Source organism: Rhincodon typus, chromosome 2 (assembly GCF_021869965.1).
Source record: "Rhincodon typus isolate 14 chromosome 2, sRhiTyp1.1, whole genome shotgun sequence".
Lineage (NCBI taxonomy): Eukaryota > Metazoa > Chordata > Chondrichthyes > Orectolobiformes > Rhincodontidae > Rhincodon > Rhincodon typus.
The window spans coordinates 136,328,607-136,351,206 of record NC_063333.1 but is presented as its reverse complement, the minus strand read 5'-3'; the positions used below and the strand labels follow the sequence as shown (position 1 = coordinate 136,351,206).

General features: G+C 36.6%; 1 protein-coding gene across 1 annotated transcript in view; it reads right to left on the bottom strand.

The window, feature by feature from the left end:
* Nucleotides 1–22,600, bottom strand: part of LOC109928021 (GDP-mannose 4,6 dehydratase) — a 369,309-nt gene that overhangs the window by 231,374 nt on the left and 115,335 nt on the right. The window contains exon 4 of the mRNA XM_048615590.1: nt 22,372–22,481. Coding sequence (XP_048471547.1) covers nt 22,372–22,481 — 110 coding nt within the window. The remainder of the gene's footprint in view (nt 1–22,371; nt 22,482–22,600) is intronic.

Here is a 22,600-nt window from a genome sequence, read left to right as displayed (position 1 = left end):
TCACAATGTAATCCATTGTTAGGCTTATTTTTGCTCCCTTATTTTTTCTGACTTAGTTCTTTTCTGCTTTTCATTGACCTCCAATGGGAAAACATGCATTGCAGTTCTATTATTTAAAACAAACATTAGTGAAAATTAAAAATTTAAAAATGTAAACCATAAAAGACCATTCTATCCTAAAAATGATGGTAAGGTACACCATTATTGATGTGCAAATCATTCAGCAACTTTAGACAACAGTAGATGTGCAGCAAAATGAAAATCCAGAAATTATTGTCCAGGATGGCCTTTATTGCTACAGGTTTGGAATTTAAAAACAGGGAAAAAGTCTTGTTACAACTGCACCTGGAGTACTGTGAACAGTTTTGGTCCCTGATTTAAAAAAAGGTAATACTGGCATTGGAGGCTATTCAAAACAGACTCACAAGGGTGATTCCTGAGATGAAAGGGTTGATTTGTGAAGAACAGCTAAACAGGTTAGGTCTTTATTCATTAGAGTTTAGAAGAATGTGGAGTGATCTTATTGAAACATTCAAGATTCTGAGAGGCCATGATGGGGTAGATGTTGAGAAGATGTTTCTACTGGTAGGGTATCTCGAACTAGAGGACATGGTTACAGAATAGGGGACACATTTAAAACAGACGTGTGAAGTAATTTCTTCTCCAAAGGGTAGCACATGTCTGGAATTTTCTACTCCAAAGAGTACCCCGAAAGTATTGAAAAGGGAGACAGATAGATATATAAAACATCAGAGAGTTGACAGCTATACTGAGCTGGTACCAAAGAAGAGTTAAATCTTGAGGAAGGGGAGCCATGATCTTATTGGATGGTGGGGCAAGTTTGAAGGGCTGAATTGCCTGCTCCTGCTCCTAATTTTGATGTTCTAGTGAGATGTGTAAATTCTATGTAGGTCAAATAAAAATGACAATGTTTTGAAGAACAGTTATATTTGACTTGGCAGATCAATTCTATTTCCTCTTCATAGATACAGCCAGACTTGCCGAGTATTTCCAGTACTTTGTTTCTGTTACAAAAAATTACACCATCTGACTCCCCTTTTAAATGTACCAAATACTGCGAAGTTCTTGCACTGATGTCACAGACTGATCATAGAAAGTCGTAGAACGTCAAGTTTTGTTCAAACATCCCTTTTAATTTGGCAGTGAGTCTTAATTATTCACAAACCACTTTTCCGGCACAGAAAAATTAAGTTTTAAGTATGGAATTGCATTCTTTCAGGTTTTAATTATTACTGGAACTTTGAAACAAGCATAAATATTTTTTTCCTTTTCCTTGTTCTTTAATTTCTCTCTCAATCCAAACTTTTTCTCCCTCGTTCACTTTCTGTAACTGATTTCGATTTCACTATACTGACTTGCTCTTCATGATTCAGAACCTGCCCTTTTCATTAACAATTTTTCAATCTAACTGGTTAAGGAGATGCACAATAGCTTGGCCTTTCCACACATATCCCTGATGTTCTGTACATGCTGCCATGCTATGATGATTTCCAGATGCAACAAAATAGATGTGCAACAAGACATTGAAACTAAATGGGCAAGGACAAGTCTAAAGAATGGTGGGTGCCATTTGCTAACCAGACAGGGTAAACTTTGCTCCATTATACTAAGAATTAAAAGGATGTATCCAGCTACTGCATAGATCAATTACATATTTATTTTTTAAAAAACAGGAAATGTTAACTGTACCAAACAAAAAAGTGAATTCTGTTTTAAAAAGGTCATGTTCAAAATTTAACAAGAGCCATTTGACAATAAATTATGAATATTCATTATTTGAGCATTGCTGAAAAATGACAATTTTCATCTTGCACTCATAAGGTCATTCACAAGAATGTCAATGAAAAGGGGAGCAACATTTACACTGTTTGAAAAGAGTTCGGATCCTTAACAAGTGAGCTCTGATTGGTTGAGGCATTGCCACGGAGGATGCATCAGTCAGATGATGGATGACAGTTAACTGCCAAGCTAAAGGCATTGCTCTGAAGAATGACCCAGAGAAGGCTGTCACCTATTTTGTTAAGTTGCAACAGGCACAAACAGCATATATGTTTCTTCTGTTTGCAAAGAAGAGGGTTCTGCATATTAATATCCAAAAACACACATATGTAGTTGGTACAGCTGCTTTATTTGAATCGACAGCTGCATGTAAGAATTTCCTTACTCGCCTTTATTGATCCATTATGCATTCAAATTAGCCTTTGAAATGCAGCAGTCAAATGAGTTTAAACCTTTCCTTGCCATGTTATTGAGAAATCTATCATTAGCTACTACTGTCTATCAGCAAGTCCTATTCACCAGTCAATGTGTGCATCATTATTGTTTCAGTTCCAGGCTATAAGATTGGCCTAATTAGCATTTGCTGCCACCCAAGACATTGTTATAAAAATGTGACTAAAAATGAGCAAACTCATGAAAATGAAAAGAATTGAATTAAAGAATATATGGGTAAACCTGAAAAAGTATCAAGCAAAGTAAATTCTAACTTTTCTTTGAAAAAGTTGCCTTTTTTATTGTGCTTGTATATGCGGAAGCAGATTGAGAAAAATTGGAGGTTAGCATGCACAGTTAGCAATTCTCGGTATATTGTTTTGGTCAACAAACACTACATTATTGCTAACCTTGTAAATGGGGCCTGAGCCATTTGCTCACTATGCAAGATTTTTGCTGAAATAGGACATATCAAAACCATCCTGAGAGATAATGGCTACCTCATGTGAAAATTTCTCACTATATAATCACAACTCCATAAACACCCAAAGTCCTTTAGACCTGAAAAGTGCCCAATCACGTCAGAATACCTTGGAAGGGTGAAGCATCTCAAAACTGAGCTACCATTGAAGTTAACTGTTTCTCTTTGATCAGGCAAGGATATAAGTAGTTTTTGCCACTAACAGGACACTGCTAAAAAAAAATGCATTCTATCACACAAATGGGTAATGTGGTTTATGAATTTCAGTGCTGCTGTTCCTTGGTATGTAGCTTGTACATCCCAAAGACTGGCAGATCGTGTCAAACAACACATACCTTTTGCAGTTCGCAACAGGCAAGGTACTGACAGTATCCAGTCTATCTGTGCTTGCAAATGCAAAACAGTGTCCAATAGTAGATATTACTTAGTGATTGGATACTATTTGCTTAATAACCTTGCATGCATTAAGAATTATGTTGACAATCAATTTAAGATTGTCAGTTTCCCTTGAAGTACAGTGAACCCGAGCATACTGCAACTACATATTTGAATACATATATGCATGTGCACACATTGCACTTGTTTCAACTTAAAATAGGTGACATAAATACTCTGGTTCACTCAACAGGGCAAAACGTTGATCAAAGTCAACCTGCCTGGATTAAATGTAAACAAATATTGGCAGTTATCTGTCAGTCATCATATAACTGGCACATTCTCAATGATAACGCTCCTACCAATCATATTTTACTTGCCAACCATAGAATCCCTACAGTGTGGAAACAGGCCCTTCGGCCCAACAAGTCTACACCGAACCTCAAAGCATCCCACCCAGACCCATCCCTCTACAATCCACCTAATTAAAACATCCCTGCACGCTAAGGGCAATTTAGCATGGCCAACCCACCCAGCCTGCACACCTTTGACGGTGGGAGGAAACCGGAACACCCGGAGGAAACCCACGCAGACACAGGGAGAATGTACAAACTCCACACAGACAGTCGCCCGGGGGTGGAATCAAACCAGAGTTCCTGGTGCTGTGAGGCAGCAGTGCTAACCACTGAGCCACAGATCAACTCTCTTCACATACCTTTATATTGGTACTTTTATGTATGTCCTGATGAGTACTAGACAAAAAGCTTTGATCAAGCGTCTTTTTTTCAGAAATAATTGAAAAAATTAAAAATCCAAAGTCACCATAGTCTCAGGACCACAGAAAGAGATGACTCGTTGTGGTTTACCAGGGGGTCATCATGCAAGGGGCAAGATCAAGAAGGTGGAACATTCATGGTGAACCTAGCTGGTATAGGAATTAAACCTGTGCTGTTGACACTGCTCTGCATTGCAAGCCAGCCATCCAGCCAAATGAGCTGAGTATGGTACTTAACCTTGCTAATTGCGACAGATTAACATCAGATCAAATGTCCATCTGTGAAGCACTGTGGTTTATCAGTGGTAGAACTAGATACCCCAATCTGCAACATGTGTTTCAATGTTTCAGTCATGACTTGGCACATTCCCTCAACCTTTCAAACTGAATGTGGTTCAATGGAAGTAGAGAACACCACAGCACCATTCAGGTTGCTGTGCAGGTGCACATCTACACAATTTAGCAGAAATAATGGGCACAGGATCTGAATATTAGAAGCTGGGTGAAAGCAACTAAATATGATATCAAGGTAAGATTTAACTATGTATGACATCAATGAACCCTAGAAAAACTGAAGTCAATGGGGGAATGAAGTCGAGGGGGGCTAGGTCCCTGTGAAAACTCTAAAATGGCTGTAATCAGGTTCTACACTAAAAATGATCACAGTTGTTTAAGGTCAATAATTGATACAAGAATTTGCTCATAGAGTTCCTTAGGGAAGACCTTCCACCCTTTCAGAAGGCCACTAGTCGTATTAAGTTATTAGTTCTGCAAAGTTCAACTCTGTTCACCAATTCTATTGAGCTCATGATAACCGACAGCAGAAGATAGATAATATCCAGGCTTGGGTTGAAAATAATATTACATTTGTACCAATATCATGGAAACAGCAAATCCTATAGGATTACTTCCAAATCATTCACCATTCTAACTTGGATAGGTATCAAAATCCTTTATGATCACTGCATAAAATTTCTTGAGACCATTGTGGGAACATCAAAAGCACTGAGAATGCAACAGGTCAGGAACGGGATCCACAATTACCTTCTTAGGGTAATCAGAGCTGAACAATAAGAGTGGACTTGCCAGTTTTGCCGCATCTGGAGTATATTTAAGAACATTATGTCGGACTATTAGTTTAAAAATTGTGACTTTTACTTGGCTATCTGCAAAGCTTAAAAACATGCAAATAAGTTACTATACATCAGCAAGCAATGTAAGCAAAAATAGGTTGTTTTCTCCATGAAACAAAACAAAAACCTTCTGTATAAGGGAAAGAACATGATCCAAAGAATATTTCCATTTATGCAACAGACTAAACAATGGCTTGATTAAAGGGTTTGTGTATCTGGTGACATAAGTACAGCAAGTTCTTGATAACAAATGCAATGCAAGTCTGTGGAACTGCACCAATTTTCAATAACATTTTCCTGTCAACCTTTTCAGTATCAAGAATTTGAATTTCAGGAAAAAGATATATATCCTGCAAGAAAATGGCCTATTTAAGTCAGTTTTATTGTAACAGATTTATCTTTTGTTTCAGTCATTCATTATTTGTTGAACATTCTGTGGTTAGGACACAATTTAGCTCTTTCAAAGGGATCTCATCGTTTGGCATGAGTACAGCTCACAAGCACAGCACTTTGAAATGTCATAAATAATAAAATAAAAGTCATAAATAATGACTTTATTGGAACTTTTAGCAAAATAATTTCTGAAGAAACATGATCAAATAACATTCAAGCAATATTGGTAAAACTTCAATAAATATCAATAAGGTTACTCCATCAGAACATTTGTACATTTATCAAAAATTCAATGAGAGAGTTAAGGAGGCTTAATTTAACAGGAACGAAAACAAAAAATCTAAAATAAATGTCAGTAATTAATACACTAAGTGGAACATTTTGACAATGAAGCAACATCCAAATCAAGTGCTGCATTGAAAATTTCTACGCAGAGTGGTTGTTAAAAAGTATGAAAATGTTTAAGTAAAAAGTGAAACTCAGTAAAATGTCCAGAAAGCTACTAAAATCACATAACATATCTCAGCTGTCACTGATACAATTAAAACCACAAAATACAAGTGTGAACTATTGTTTTTCTATGGCAATAAGAGGTGGTAAAAGCTAACACATCTACCAAAGCATTTGTTTTACAACCATTCTCGCAACTTGGACTTTTTGATGGGAGGTAGACAGGGGAGTGTACCTTTACTGCTCTTGAAAGTGTTATATTTTGGAACAGGTCTAAAGAATTTTACTAGAACCATATGTTCCCACCTCATAATCTGCAGACTTCTCCCATATCACTGACCGAACCTATCCCAAAGGGGCTAGTAGAAACAAACAGCTACAACAAAAAAATGTAAATGAATAAAATAAACACATACTGAGAAATCACTGAAGTATAGCAGCCTTCCATCAGCTTCTGGACACCTCAAAAGACTACTCTGAATGCATTTTAACCTCAGCAGATATAAGCACTCAGACATACGAAATTTAAAATGCACAGAAACAAAATTCTATCTGCTGATAATTCCCAGCCTCGACATAAAATTTAGGATGAATCATACATAATCAGTATGGACTTCTTCAGCCACACAGCTGATGTTATTTTTAAACTTTCTGAACAGAAAATATACAAAGTGAAAGAAAACTGTACAAATCATTCCAGGGGACAAATTTGCAAACTAACTTTTGTTCATGAACAAAAACAGAAGTTGCTGGAAAAGCTCAGCAAGTCTAGCAGCATCTGTGGAGAAAAAAAATTAGAGTTAACATTTTGGGTCCAGTGACCCTTCCTCAGAATTGGGGAAGAACCCTCTTTAGTCTTCCACAGATGCTGCCAGACCTGCTGAGCTCTTCCAGCAACTTTGTTCCAGATTTACAGCATCCAGAGTTCTTTCAGTTTTTATTTAACATTTGTTCATCCCCACTCAGTCTATTCCTTTGATTTCTGAGGAGCAAAATACAATTTGGTTTAGTAAAAAATGCTGTCTTCATTAACTGGAGATATTTAAATATGCATCAAGAGATGTTTCTCAGAGATTTGATAGGTTTGCAATATCTGGGTCCATATGATAGCGGTCGCAAATCATTTTCATCAAGCTGAGTTTTCACATTAAATGGATGGATGGGGGTTGTTGGTCTTGCTGGCTAAGCTAATATTTATTGACCTGGAGAAGGTGGTAGATAGTGAGCTGCCTCCTTGAACACCTGCAGTCCATGTAGGGCAGGTACATCCACAGTACTGTTAGAGAGCAAATACTATAAGTGTCAATGTCAGTGAAGGAGTGGTGATATAATTGCAAGCCAGGATGATGTGTGATTCAGATAGGAACTGGGAAGTGGTCGTGTTCCCATGCATTTGTTCCCTTTGTCCTCCTAGGTAGTAGAGGTTACAGGTTTGGAAGGCTCTGTCAGAGGAGTCCAAATAAATTTTTGCGGTGCATCTTGCGGATGGTACACATTGTTGCCATTGTGCACCAACGCAGGAGGACTGATAATTGATGTTGATAAATGGGTGAAAATCAAGTACGCTGCTCTGTTTTAGATGGTCTCAGGCCTCGAATGTTGTTGTTGCACTCATCCAGGCATGTGGATAGCTCTCCATCACATTCCTGACTTCTGACTTGTAGAAAGTGGGCAGACTTTGAGATGTCAGCAGGTGAGTTCCTTGCCACAGAATTCCCAATCTCTGGCCTGCCCTTGTAGCCACAGTATTAATATGCCTGATTTGTGTTCACAACACTAACTTCTTGTGGTCTTGGGCAGAGCAGTTGCCATACCAAGCTGTGATGCGTACAGATAGGATGATTTCTATGGTGCATCTATAAAATCTCCATCAGCATTTCTGAGCCACTTTGACACTTATTATAACAAATTCAGCTCCCTAAATCTGGTGATTTAACTTAGACGGATTTTTATTTTAGCTTTCAAGGACAGAAAACAGGATGTGTGGATTGCCATAACTCAGGTGAGACGCAAAATTTGAATTTCAGTGGCAGGCTGAGAATCTGACAGAGTCAGCAGCAACGTGGCAGGTTGATACCAGCCTGTGGCAGGTTTGTGCTTGCCATACGAGGATATGCCATGAATACTGAGAAGTATGAAACAAACAGTTTTCAACAAAGTCGTACTTCACCGCACTGGCTGAGGTTATCATGAAGGCCTCTGTCTCAACTTCTCCCCTTGCCCGAGGTGTGGTGACTCTCACATTAAACCACCACCAATCATCTCTCTTTAATAAGAGAGCAGCCCTATGCTCCTCTGGACTATTGCAACTTTCCGCTTTACTTTACTTTCAAGAAAAATTCACTGGTGCATTCGAATTTTGTGAGACATGACTCAATTATTTGAAGATGGTATGCAACTGCAGGCTTTGTGCAGTGGTGTGTAAGTGTTTAATTCTGTGGCACAAGGGTGGGGAGCAGGAGAACAGACTCTTGCACACAGCCTCAGGATTGGCAAGAGTGAGTCAGTGGTGATGGGGACAGACTTACGGAGGTTTGGAAAATGGATCCAGTGAAGGACAGATGGTTGGGTTGGGGGACATAGGGGACTAAATTGAGAAGGGCCTGGCACCATGGGGATTTAGTAAGGAATGTCAGTCAAGGTGGGAAAATGAGGGGCCTGAAGTTGGTGTCAGTAGTGTCAAAATCTGTTTCTATCTCAGGATGTTGACTGGCAGGGTCTTTAGAGAACTTTGCATTTAAATACAACGTTTCAGCCATTCTAGCTGAGAGCTCTCTCAGACGATGTCCTTCACAATGCATAAAAAAAGAGGGCCAGCTAAGCCCAAGCTCTGCCCATTGAGTAGACAGTACAACACCGGATGACTCATCAGTAGATGTTGTCCGTCAATGGCAGTGAGGGTGGTGATCCAATGTCAGTCCTGACGGTCTACTCAATAAAAGTCCTGTGTGGATTATCGTGAGCCACTGCCATGATAGGGAATTTGAGGTCCAGTTGTGGGGATTAGGGGTAGTATGCTGGGAGTCAGAGGGAACAATAATTGTGAAGGGAGCAACTCAACATAGAATGTTGAGAGAAGGGTCCTTCAGCACAGTGGGAACGTCCCTACCTCTGGGCCAGAAAGTCTGGGTACAATGCCACCTGCTCCAGATATGTGTCATAGCATACCTGAACAGGTTGATTGAAGTAACAATAAAGGTGAGAGTAAAAAGTGGACTGAAGGATGTGGATTAGTGTAGGAATTGGAAGGGGATCATTGGTGGTCATAACTACCCTGGCTTTGATGGGAGTACAGTGAAGCATGGTGGCTGACATGCAGGGCTTGGGCTCAAGCGGTAATGTTGGAAGACGAAGATGCAAATAACAGTTGTGTGGGAGCCTGTATAAGGAACATGGAATTTCGGTGTGGCTGCCTGATTAGCAAGGCAAGCTGTAATTCTGCCAAGGACAACCTGCGTTGCCTTCCATCCTCATCTAAATCACAACATGCAATGGAAACGAAAATGCCTATATTCACACCCATAACCGGTGGAGTAAGAAGCATTTTTCTGTCTGAGCATGCAGGGCTTTATTTGTGCGTGATACAAAGCCCTTCAATGGACAATTGAACTAATAAGGAACTTACATACGAAATGTCAACCGAGTGCGATATAAATTCTGGTCTCAAGCAATATTGACTGTCACTGGCCATTACACATTGATCATAGCCATCTCCATGAAGCAAAAGCAATCACCAATGACCTTAAAAATGACACCCATGAACTGCAATTCACAAAGAAAATCTAATATCTCAAACTTCACAAATACATGGATTGCGTGCAGGTCGAAGTGACAGTGGGGGAGTCAAGGTTTCATATATCTTACCGCACTTAACATCTCCTACCGTATTTGCAGAGCATGCCTTGTGCTGCGTACATTGGAATCAGGCCTCCCATGTCAAAGGTATATGTAGAAGCATTCTATGATCCTCTTTGTCTTCCATGGCCAACAATGCTATACTGTCATTTGTGTGTGATGCAAATGATGACTTCACATATTAATAAAAACCTGTTCTGTTTCTGATATTCCCTACACAGGTGTTGATCTAAAATACTAATACACACACAAATGAGGTATTATTTGCAAAGAAATGTTACCCATGCTACCTACGTGTCCTCAGAAGCTTCACTTTTTCATTCCCCTCCCACTATATGTACTTGTAAAGGGCAGATCCTGGATGGCAATGTTTAGCCTGGTGCAGATAGACTTTAGACAGGGTGTTGGCACTGGGAACCCTGAGAGGTCACTTCAATGCCAAGTGCAAATTAGTACTAGCGACACGCCATTGTTGCATGATGTACACCGAATGAGACGAGCAGAGTGAAGTTTCATGAGATACCTTGCTTGAGCTCATGGAGAGAAAGCCTCCACAAAATTAACACTGAGCTGTTGTTTGGTCAAAGTCAGCCTGTAGTAGCAATGCAACCAAAGAAGTGGCTCAGTGGAACTTCTGAGTGATGTATAACAATAAAAGTTGAATTAATACAAAGACCCTGTTCAAATGATAGAATTAATGCAGTTTTTGTCAGTTCAAATTCATCAAGCTCAGCAACTCCACGAAGCCACTCTCCAAACGTTATAAAAATTTACCTTTTTTTTTAAGGTAACTGATGATGTAACACAGTGAAAAGATACATATTATTGTATAAATTAACAGTATTCAAAAAATTGTAGGATCTGAAGAAAGTTTCATTTCAAAGTTACGATGACTTAAAATTCAAAACAAAATTACTCACCAATTGCCTACATGAGGTCTGTGAGGACAGCTGTCAGTTACTAATAATTTTCTTTAATAGCACTGGTCCAGTTGTGTCATTATGCATCTCTACGTGCCTCAAGAGATGCATCATTTTCTACAAATGGCAGATAGCCTAACAGATCCAGTATAAATAAATTGTAAGTGGCTGTCTTTAAAAATATTACAGGTGAACTCAATGATAAATAAGATGCTCATTTCCTTTATAACATTGCAAACAATCATTGTTTACTAGCTTGAAAACTGCACAACAAATACAACTTACTAAGTTACTGTGTGGCTTGAATTGTAAAATTAGAACAGAGCTACACTTCATAACAAAATGCTTATTCTGAATAGTTGGTAATACAGGGCTACTGATGTTTAGTGCCTCAGGCAAATTAAGGGCTTTACACTGTCCATCAATGCACCTGCCTTGTGCAAGCCTATGAATCTATTTTGTGATTAAATGACTAAGTTCTATTCAGCAATTTAAAAATCCACTTAAGTAAATGAACGCCAATACTTGTAACTGGCCCTTTACAGTAATACACCAGATTCTACACATATGCTGGAATTTACACTAACCAAAAGATTTCATATTTACAGCTGCAATGAATACATTTTTTTATTCGTATGCAATGTAAAGTAGGAGATACAGTGCACCTACTGTACTCAATTATTTACCCAATGTAAATACTGAACAATGCTTCCCTATGTCAACGCTGTTTAATATTTAAAAATATGTATTTTTAGAAATTTTATTTATATGTGTTCACCTGGCCTGAACGATATAAGCAGAATCACAAAATGAGAAAAATGCAATTTTAAATTTACTTATGAAAATCTTACTGTTTATATGTATTTTACAACTTTTTTAACATGTGCATATCACTGTCAATAGCCCTTCTTTAAAAGGGAGATTTAGGACGAAATCTCATCTTCAGTTTTCACCCATCTCTCATTTCTGTTTTCTTATTTGCGATTTTTCTTAAAGATAATGAATATTTATCATAATATATCATAAATATTGCTTAAAATAATACATTCAAACAAGTTTACAGAAATAGCTAAAGGAATAAGAATGTTAAATAATCTTAGGCTTGTGAAAATTTTTAATTATATTATGTACTTTCAGAGAGTCAGACAAAAGGTGTTTTCAACATGCACAGCCATTCTTTTCAATGCTCACTGTTAAAATAAATACATTTTTCTTTTTCAAACTGACCCAAAAGAAAGATCACCTTATCAAAAGGTCACAAGTTGTAATAGTTTGAACTTTGAAAAGAAGTGGTGAAATCCTAGTTTTTGAGATTTGTAACATGGTACGACATTCATTATAAAACTGTGTCCTTAAAAAGAAGTTAAACAGCTCTAAAGAAAAGCAGAGACAAGAAAGGAAGGAGGCCTATGAACAACACCATTCATGTACAGACCTCATTATGTGCAATTACACATAAGTTACCATTACAGTGCAATCCCTCAGAGATTTTTTTCCAAAGTAACATGTACCAACATGAATAAAACAGAGTCTATATTTATAAATTTAACATAACAAATCTGAAATGTAGCAGTCTAACATGGATGCAATGAAGCAGAATTTCTGGGCTATTAAACATCAAATACAGTAGGAAGTTTTGTAATGAATTTAAGGACTTTTCTTAAACTTATCAAAGTGCTCAAGTTTTGCAACTTTGAAAGAAAATAACAACTGTAGTGGAACATAAAACATTGAATTACAAGATTTATTCTTTTTTAAATTTTGATAATGCAATGGCAAAATTCAATAATATAGTGTCATTCTTCGTTGAAACCATATTTTACTCTTACCACCCTGGTAAAAAAAAGTTTAAAACTCATTGGTAAAGTTATATCTCTTTAAACTATAAAAAATTTCAAAGCACATAAAATAATGTAAAATATTCTTGTCCAAATAAATTTGCTCTTACAAAATGATTACGTTCAGTTTTAGAATATCAAAATGTTTTGATTTTAAAAAAATATCACTTCTTAATTTTGTGAAGTCACAAGTTGTATAAATTATTTTTCTAAAGGATAAATAAAATGAAACTCAATCTAATAATATAAACAAACTATACTCTTGTAAATATTTTACACCATAGAGACCAGCAGTTAAACTCACAGGAAATTTAAACATTGTTCACAAACTGGTATAAACTGTTGGTTTGATCCTCAATCTGTGTTTATTACTCTTACAATTCAGCGTTTCCTGGGAAAATATTTCTGAAGTGATACAGTCTTCAAATGTTTGAATATTTATGGTTTTCTCCTAAATTATCAGATTATTAAGCCAAAAATTGGTTTGTCATGCGATTAAAAACAGATTTTTGTCAAAGAAATTAGGAATCCAGTTGGTCTCAGGAAATGTATTTCTTACCTCACATGAAAATACAAAAACGTAGTTCGTGGCTACGTGGTACAGGTATGAAGCTGTAATTTAATTTAGATACATCTGCTTAATAATTGAAGCTTATTCATGGAACCTTAAAAAAAAAAAACTTTTTTTGTTTCTGAAGCCAATTGTTTTCATTGTTTGATTTAAGCCTTCTCTAGAATCATGTTGTAATTTTATATCTTCAGAACATATGACCGTTTCACAGAGCGCTCACCTGTGTACCCTACTCTTATTAGATGACGCCAGTCATTATTCAAATAGCAGGTGGCCCAAAATGAATTGCTAAAATGTACTTGAGTCCTTTATCAAACCTCAGCTTGTATGTGCATGATCTAGTTAACTAGCGTATCAGCTTAACAGCTCGATACAATTTCACCTTATGCCTGTTCTCATAATCGTACAGTAGAAAGGCTCTTTTGCAGGCTTGTTCAATATCCCTAAAAAGTGTATTAAGGAGATTTTTAATTTAAAATTTGTCTGCAAATTTTGGTAATTACTGTAACAGGCAAATTTTAGCAATATTTATAGTCAAGGATAGACTTGTTACAAGTGAAAAATATATTTTTTGTTCCACAGGTTCAGTATATTGCAGCAATTAAGTGCTTTCTGGGCACGGTGATGCATTTTGTGATACCAATGCTGATGAAAAGGTATTGAGCTGAGATGTTAATTCAGTTTCTCTCTCCAAGAATGCTGCCGGGGTTGCTGATAATTTACATTTTCTGTTTTTATTTCAGATTTTTGACATCCCCTCACATTTGAGTTTTCTATAGTAATTTGTCTCTTTGCATTACAGAAACATAGGATGGAAATTGATGATGGCGTCAAGGGATGTGACATATCTGCCAGAAAGCAAAACCAGGAAAATTGGCGAATGAGACACATTGGCCTGACTCATCTTGCATACTTCAAAACGGAGCTGCATTATGACGAGTACGTATTACTGCTATTTATTGATTTTCGCCTCTGCTACAAGACTAGCAAGACTCCTGTCAATCCACTGAGCCTGTTCCTCCAGTATTTGGGTAACAGCTGATATTTACCTTAACTCCATTTATCTGCATGATTAACCTTAGTTTTGAAAATTTCACTTACCTAGCATTAACAGCTGTTTTGGAACAAAAAGTGGTTTCCTGACATCACAGACCTAAGTTCCCCGGCTTTAAGTTAAAGATTAAGACCCCTTTGTCTGGACTCTAGACAAAATAGTTTTTCTCTATCTGAACTACACGATTAAATCCTTTAGTCACTGTAAACACCTCAAATTGATCACCCCTTGAACTTCTAGAATTCAAGGCCATACAAACTGAAAGCATGAAATCATTTTTAGCCCCAGCTGCAGTTGAATATATTCACCTAGTACAGGAAGATGGTTTTGCTGGTTCAGGTTAGTTTAGAGGTTTCTCACTGCTGAAGTGAGTGACTGGGTTTCATTAATACCACCTTCTAGTTGTGGCAGTCGCCTATAAACACTACTGGAATGTACCCTAAGTTTCACATTAATAACGCACATATTTATTAAAAAGAGTTAGAATCATTATCCTATCGATATAAAGAACATGAAAATTCTGAAAATCTAAAAAAATTACATCAAAAATAACTTTTAAGAAGTTGGTCAATCTGCCAACTTTTGAGACCACACCAACGTCAAGATTAGCTAAACATTATAAAAATCAGCAAAGTTGTACAAAATCAAGTACTACTAAAATAATTACAATAATTATTCCAATATCACTTTTTAAGCTTAATTGCTCAAGTTTAAAAACATTAAAAAAATCTCTCAGAAAAAATCCTCATGTGAAGACTTATACAGACATCAAAGGGTTCAAAGTAAGTGTAGTTTAAGTATACGGAATTTCAAAGGCTTACACATGTCCCAAAATGTTAGCACTGAAATGATTCCACACAAAAGGTTGTAAAAGTTCAGACGGCACCAAGTGACTACTGGCAGGTTTAAATGAAAAATAATATGAATCTAAAATTGTAGAAAACGTAGTAGATTCTTAAGAAGCACCAAAAGAGTTCAAGAAACCCTTCAAAAATATATTACATTATTACTTGTCTGTGAACATGTGTACTTCAGTTAAATCTCCCATTTTGCTCAAGCCAAATAAACATCGTGGAAATTAAGGGTAAAAATTTTTCTTTCCCCCAAAGAATCAATTTGCTTTGTATTTCAAATTGTGTGGTAATATAAACTGCCAAACATTATGTACAAAATGTAGATCACACCTGCTAAAATACAGTCTTCTTAGAAATTAACTTGATATCACCCAGCTACTTCCCACTTGTACTTTGCATGCAAACAGTACTAAGTCCAAATTTGTTCCTGACTTAGTTACAGTACATTCATTTTAGTTTGGTAAAAATCTAGCGAACTACAATTTCAGGTCTCCACAGAGCAGGACTACATGATGTAACTGAAACTTAAACTGTTTTCCAAACAAACTAACTGAACTCAATCATTCTTACATGCTTCTGCTTTTGTCTTGAAATCTCAACTCTGCGTTTTCAGTTTTATATTCAAAATACTCCAGAAAGAAACAGATTATGTTTATAAATATAACTTTATTTTCAGAGAATTTTCATTGTAAAATTGAAATGAAAACAAACATTGCTAAGTGCATCACTATTGCTTTCACAGCATGTTCCAAATGTTCTTGTAACTTGTAATAAAGATGGTAGGATGGTAGGATGCCATTGTTTCCAACAATGGATACCTCCTAAGTATCAAATATTCAACTTACCAAAACTTAGACTTTATCTGTAAGGAAGATACATCTCATTGTAATGTTTTCTGATTAAAGTACATCAAAACTATAAATCTGCTGAGCTGCAGAAACTCAAAAGTACATGTTCACAGCTCCGTGCACTGAAACCACCTGTGGGAAACCGTGGTTACTGCTTTAATGCTACAAAAGCAAATATATGGAGCATAATTCATAATTACTAACTCATCAATGTGTTGCCAGGCTCTTTATAAGGAGATAATTAGATTCCTCATGAACTGCAGGACACAAAGAGACCTGAAACAAGCTTTGTTCATTTTTGTCCTCACAACGCAAAAGGGCAGCAGTCAAGCTTTTCTGAAATGCTGGCAGAGATTTGTGTGAGACAAGCGAACATTCCCAAGGCATGCCTGCCTGATTCATGGGCTGACATTTCCTTTTTAAACTTGCTAGACTGAAAGCTATGCACACTGGCCAAACCATACCGTAACCTGAGGCAGCCCTATGTTTTCAGTAACAGAATGTTCCACAACTATTTCCTATAAATATATTATCTTGCCAATTTGACCTGTTAAAACTAGGACTTTCTTCCAGTTAAACTCAATCGTAAACCAATATCAGTTCTCCAAGTAGCACTGCAGAGAAGGAAGAAAGCAAACAGAGATATAGAAACATCATAATACTGCAGAATCCCACCTGCTTTTTATAATCCACCTTATCTTCAATATTATTTACAAATCCAGCCTGTCTGAGTTAATCGATGTCAAGAGTAATATAAATTCAGAGTACCATCGATCATCTAAAAGTGCAGTTTGGTGTTTGTGCACAACAGTTAGTACATGCATCGCAGCTAGCTTAATGATGCATGGCACTCTGCTGCCACCTGTCTATTGAGAAAGGAAATTAATAACTGTGTTCAGATAAAAATGATGCTGTTATTTCTGCAGTAATCTGGTGTTTACAAAATGTAATTTACTGAAAAAAAGCAGAAATAATACTTTCATATTAAAGAAATCACTTTACATGGGCTTGCAAATAACGTTGAGTCAAACATTTGAATTATGACTCCAATAGGATTACTTTTACATGGCGCTGTCAAGATACATTGTTTTTCTTTTAAATCACATTATTCTTTTGTCAAATAAAGTCATTGAAATAAATTTTGTGTTAGGTTAAACAGACTTTTTTCAACAGTGCAACTTGCCCAGATTCAACTAAACCACTGCAAATTGGTGCTCTGCAATCTTCTACATTGGCTACACACAAAGTCTTGGTCCTAGATCAGAGTTAATCACTAAGGCATGTTTCCAATCAATAAATTTTCAGGCTTTTGAGGTACAATAGCATCAATAAGATTTCTATGGTATTTACTAAAATTACTTGACCACTGTACATAAGCAAAAATGAATATATCCTGCATAATTATTAAAGGCATTTTCAATCATTTAAAATGTCGTTAATTATAGGCAGGTTGAGATAGGTGCTGAAAATGCTTAATTTTGTGATAAAACCATTTCCTCTTTTATTAATAAATCTGCGACAGATTGCCACTATGAAATAAATCAAGAAATATATCTGAATGGTAGTAAGGCAAAAATAACAAGTACATTCTGTAATACAATCTAACTGCACTGGCTATGGAAAATGTCATGTTTGTGATTATGGGTAAGTGGAAACTGAAAAAAGAAAACTTGAACTCTCCTGCTGAACTTTGAATATGACCATGGCATCTTATACCTCCCTCAAGACAGCAAATGGGCGCTCTATTTAAAATCTCATTTGAAAGAAAGAACTCTGGTAACACACAGTGTTTCCTCAATATTATATTTCTCAATAGTCACAACCTATATTACATGCTTATGTCTCTGAAGTGAGGTCTGAAAATACGATTTTTTAATTATAGGTGAGAAAGTTATCATAAAGCTATAGCTGATAGCTAATGGCTAATGACACGAATCACAAAATTGTTACAGCACAGCAGGAACTAGAATCATTCTCATAAACTTATTCTGCAGTTTCTTCAATGCATTCACATCCTTCCAAAAGTGTGACATCCAGAACTGTGTACAATACTCTAGCGGAGGTATAACTAGTATCCTATATAAGTTCAGCAGATCTTCTTTGTTCCTGTATTCTATGCCCCTACTAATAAAACCTGGGATACTGTCATACTTTATTAACTGCTGCCTCTACCTGTCCTGCCACTTTTAATATTTAATGCACATACACAACCAGGCCTCTCTGCTCCTGCACATCCTTTAGGGTAGCTCTCTTTATTTCATCACTGTATCTCCACGTTTTTATACTGTATCTCATTGGTCTTTCAGGATCCGGTAAAACATATCCTTTCTAATCATCATAGGAATATCTGCAATTGCTATTTCGTAAGACTTCTTTTTCCAATCATCACATGTCTTTGAAATGAACCCGAAGCTTACTGGTCTGAAGTGGCACAGGCCAGGACCAGGGGAATATTTTTACTGCTTCAGAACAGTGGTCAAGGTTTCCTTTACCATTCCTCCACTGGGGCATCATGGCAATGACAAAACTCACCATTCCAAACCTCTATTTCATCTACAATGGATGACAGAAGACAATCACTGTGGAGGAAGAGGAGGAAATTGGAGGAGCGATTGAGAGTGGTGGGGTTGTGGGGGGAGGGGCTGGTGGCGGGAAATGTGGTGAGACAAACAAAACTTCCAAAGGAGCTACAGAACACACACCGTAGCTTTGTTATGAACATTATCCCAATTGGACTGCCAGTTAAAGGGCTGACAAAGTCAGAGCCTCATTCCTTGTGATTTTTGCTAGCACTGCACCTTCCTTCAATCCTCCCTGCCTTGAAACACCCCACCCATCCCCTCCCATGGAAAATCAAATATAACTGGTTCTCCTCAACTCAGAGGTTTTGATGAACATTAGCTCTCTCAATATTTTCAAGCATGACCCTCAGCAGGCCCTATGCTAGTGGTCAGGGTGGACGAAGAGCCTGTTTCCACTCATTTAATTCAATATAAGACTCTGCCAGGGGAAACCTGCAGGAAGGAAATGCTTCCTAAGCAAATAACTCAGAAAAAAAGCAGCAGTTTCTTCATCTTAGGTTGGAAGCAAAATTAATATGGTCAAATTACTTCTGAGCTGATCTGTGATTTGCATTGTCGAGATTAATCACATCACGATAAATGAACAATGGGAAAGTGATCAAATAAAATGACAAGTATAAAATTTAAGAAAAAGGGAGAGGGGTAAATTGTGTTTAATTTTTCTTAAGAGGTTCCAACGTATGCAGGTTAGACTAAACCCTTCTGTATAATATTTATTAATAAGAGTGTTATGCAAGGAGTTGTTGTGTAAGCTTCCTTTCTAAACTAGCTAAATTTCTAGACAGTCATACAGTCTGTTCCAGAGAGATTATATCTGGCCATTGAGGAGGCGCATTGCCATGCATTAATGGAAGCATTAAAACATCTTTTTAATTTGAAATATCAAACTTAAATTGAAAAACGAAGAGCATGTATGCCAATGCAGGAAAATGAAAAAGCTGCATAATGGCTTCACAATTAAGAACAGCCCTGAATGTGGGCCTATAACATGTAGTTACATTATCAATACTATAGGCCAATGGTTTATCTTACAGGTTATAATCAATATTCCATCATTTGTTTATCAAACGTGTACAGGAGTTTCCAGTCACATCTTGCAACAAAATTACGTATTTGTACTTCCCTTGGGTTAACTATCTCTATTGTAATGAAAGTTCTTTTCTCTTCCCTTTCAACTCAATTAACACTATACGTATTATTTGCCCACTACTTCATAAGTTGCTCTGGTACTCCTTAATCTCTCTGCTTCATGCATGCATTGACTTTCCCCTAATTACTCTTCAACTATCCTGACATTCTTCCTTCGACTAATTTATGCTGTTGTTCTTCCACCCTTTATTCTACACTACCGCTTTGCTCCAATTTCCCTTTTAAGACGTTTTATTTAATCCTCCCAGCCCTTCACTTTCTCCAGTTCACTGTTAATATTCTCCCTGGATTTCTCTCTTAGCCCTATCAAAATTCTGCTGCACTCTAGAGGCAGAAATTCTTGGTTGCTGAATAGAAATGCCAACCCACAGCAAATAGCACAATTTTGATTCCCTAGAGAAGCAGCTGCGGGAAGGAAGTTAGATGAAAAAAGAACAGTGGCATTCACTTTTGTCCACAAGCACAATAATAAACACTTGAGTCTGAAGTATTGTCTGCATAAAATTCTGGTGGTCAGTGTGCAAGTAAGAAGAAAATGGGCTCAGATTTCTCCCATACGTTATTGACAATCAACAGTTAGGAATGACATAACGCTTTGGTATTAGTTACTTGGATGGAACACCAATAGAGAAATGTTCAGTAGATTAAATTTATGAAGAACCTTTCTTGATTTTATAAATTAAGTATTACTAAATCTGCATTTTAAAAAAAATTAACTGTATCTTATACATATTTAACAAACAACATTTTTTAACTCTATCCACAATTTTAAAAATTTTCCTTTTTTTCCATAATTGTAAGAGGGAGCCTGGCTTTAGATCTTTCACAAGACAGACCTATAGTCAGCCATCCAAAGGTTGCCAGATGTTTGGTTTACCATACCAGTTACTTTTCTGCAAGAGCATTTAGTCTATGTCTGTCACTTGTCCTCCTGATATGATGGACACAGCCAGATATTTCCCCTTCTAAGCAATTGCTAGTTCTACCCGTGTCTTACTGCTCCATTCTAAAGGAATGTAATACTTAAAAGGGCTTACTTTTATTGTTTGATTAACAAAATATGTACAATGTAAATTATATCTCAGCACTTTGAACAAAATAAATGGTAACACATTAAAAGAAACTTCAACTTAACATTATGCCGAGTATTCCTGTCATAGGTTTTTGGAGAAAGAGATTTGAGAGGTAAATTTTATACTTCACGATGACATGTGTTTATATTTCTATGAAAATTATGCTACTACAGTACTGTAATCACATTGTAAGGGTCACTTCTATCTTCATGTGTTTCCTATAGGAAGCCAGGCTAATTTCCTATTATTTCACTTTCCTACTTTCCGAATGGGCTACTTTTAATTAAGTGGAAGCAAGAGATTCATAGAGCATTGTAGATTCTGGGAGAAAGCAGCCAAGGCAAATATATACATGTACAAATATTGCAGATGAACATTCCATTTGTTGAAACAGGCATTTTCTCTGAAGTCAAACATACAGGTCATATGTCAGACACAAAATATAAAATGGCAATGAAGACAAGAGCATAATATTAAGAAATAAGTAGTCATTTTGCATCAGAACTCCAATTCAAAGGATTTCGCTAAATAGGATGAACATTTTATATATATTATCCTTCAACAATAATCTACATTGTTAAGGACAAGCAAGTCACAAAGGAAGATAAAGTAAAATAAAAAGAATTGCAGAAGACAAACCAATGCACCTTTTGCATTAGATATGAATGTTGCCATTATAAAGTTCAGATGTGAAGGACATCAAACATACTTATTGCATATTATACTTCTGCGTGCACAGCATCTATCACAAACTTCTTTATCTAAACACTTCTCTTTTCAAAATATAGCTTTTGCAGTAACTCCTTAGCTACAAAACAGTCACAAATCACGTTAATTACATTAAGTGTACAAAAAATTTGCAACGATTATTTTTACGAAATGGTGGTTTTATGAAAGCGAATTTCACATAGTGACAATAGGACTTATGTGTACTGTTGTGTTGGATGTTGCCTGTCGATGTTTTGGTGGGATCCAGTTATGCAAAAATCTACTCATGGTCAAAACGGCCCTATCTCACTTTATAACTACGAAGGAACAAAGATTAATGGCCACAAAGTTGAGGTCAAACATAATGCCAAAACATCGGGATATATTTAAAAAACAGGGTTAAACACCTTAAAAAAAGGAAGAAAAATTGGAAAAAAGTTCTTCCTCCTTCATCTGTATTTACATTGTGCTATGCTTCCTTTTGCAGTTTTATGCAACAGCTAATTTTACCCGTGTCCATCAACACAATTAGACATAAATATAAAAATGTTGGAAATACTCAATACATCAGGCAATATCTGTGGAAACAGAAACAAAATGAACTTTTCAGTTTCAGACACACACTACTGGAGAAACTCAGCAGGTCCAGCAGCATCTGTGGAGAGAGAAAAATAGAGTTAGTGTTTTGAGTATGGTTCTGAAGAATTTATACCAGACACAAAATGTTTCTCTCTACGGATGCTTCCAGATCTGCTAAGTTTCTTCAATGTTGTGTTTGATTCATATTTCCAGCATCCACAGTTTTTTGCCTTAATTTTTCAGATTCACTAACTTCTCATCAAGAGTTCTGACAAACGTTCATTGAGCTGAACAATATACTCTCTCTGTATTTCTAAGATTTTCTACTTTTATGTCGCATTTTCAATACCAGTTTTGCTTGTGCATCTGCTCAAAGAGCTCCTTAATTTTCTAAACACCACAGATCGCTTAATGTGAAGTTTTATATGCAAGATCATGTATTTATACTTCCTAGAAAACGAAAAAAAAGATGAAGAAGATATTTTTCTCAAAATCACTTACTTTAACATGGCTCTGTGCACCCAGGTTATAGATTTCAGTGGGTTTCACTTCATTAATGATCTTAACCAGACATGTGCTATCAGTGAGGTCCCCATAGTGCAGCCTCATATCTGTAAATTGAAACCCAAGTTAGTATTGGCATTGCCTAGAATTTATCAAATCACCAAGAAAAGACATCAAACATTCTCCAAACTGTTGTCCTTGAAGTTAAACTAAAATTTGGTCAGGC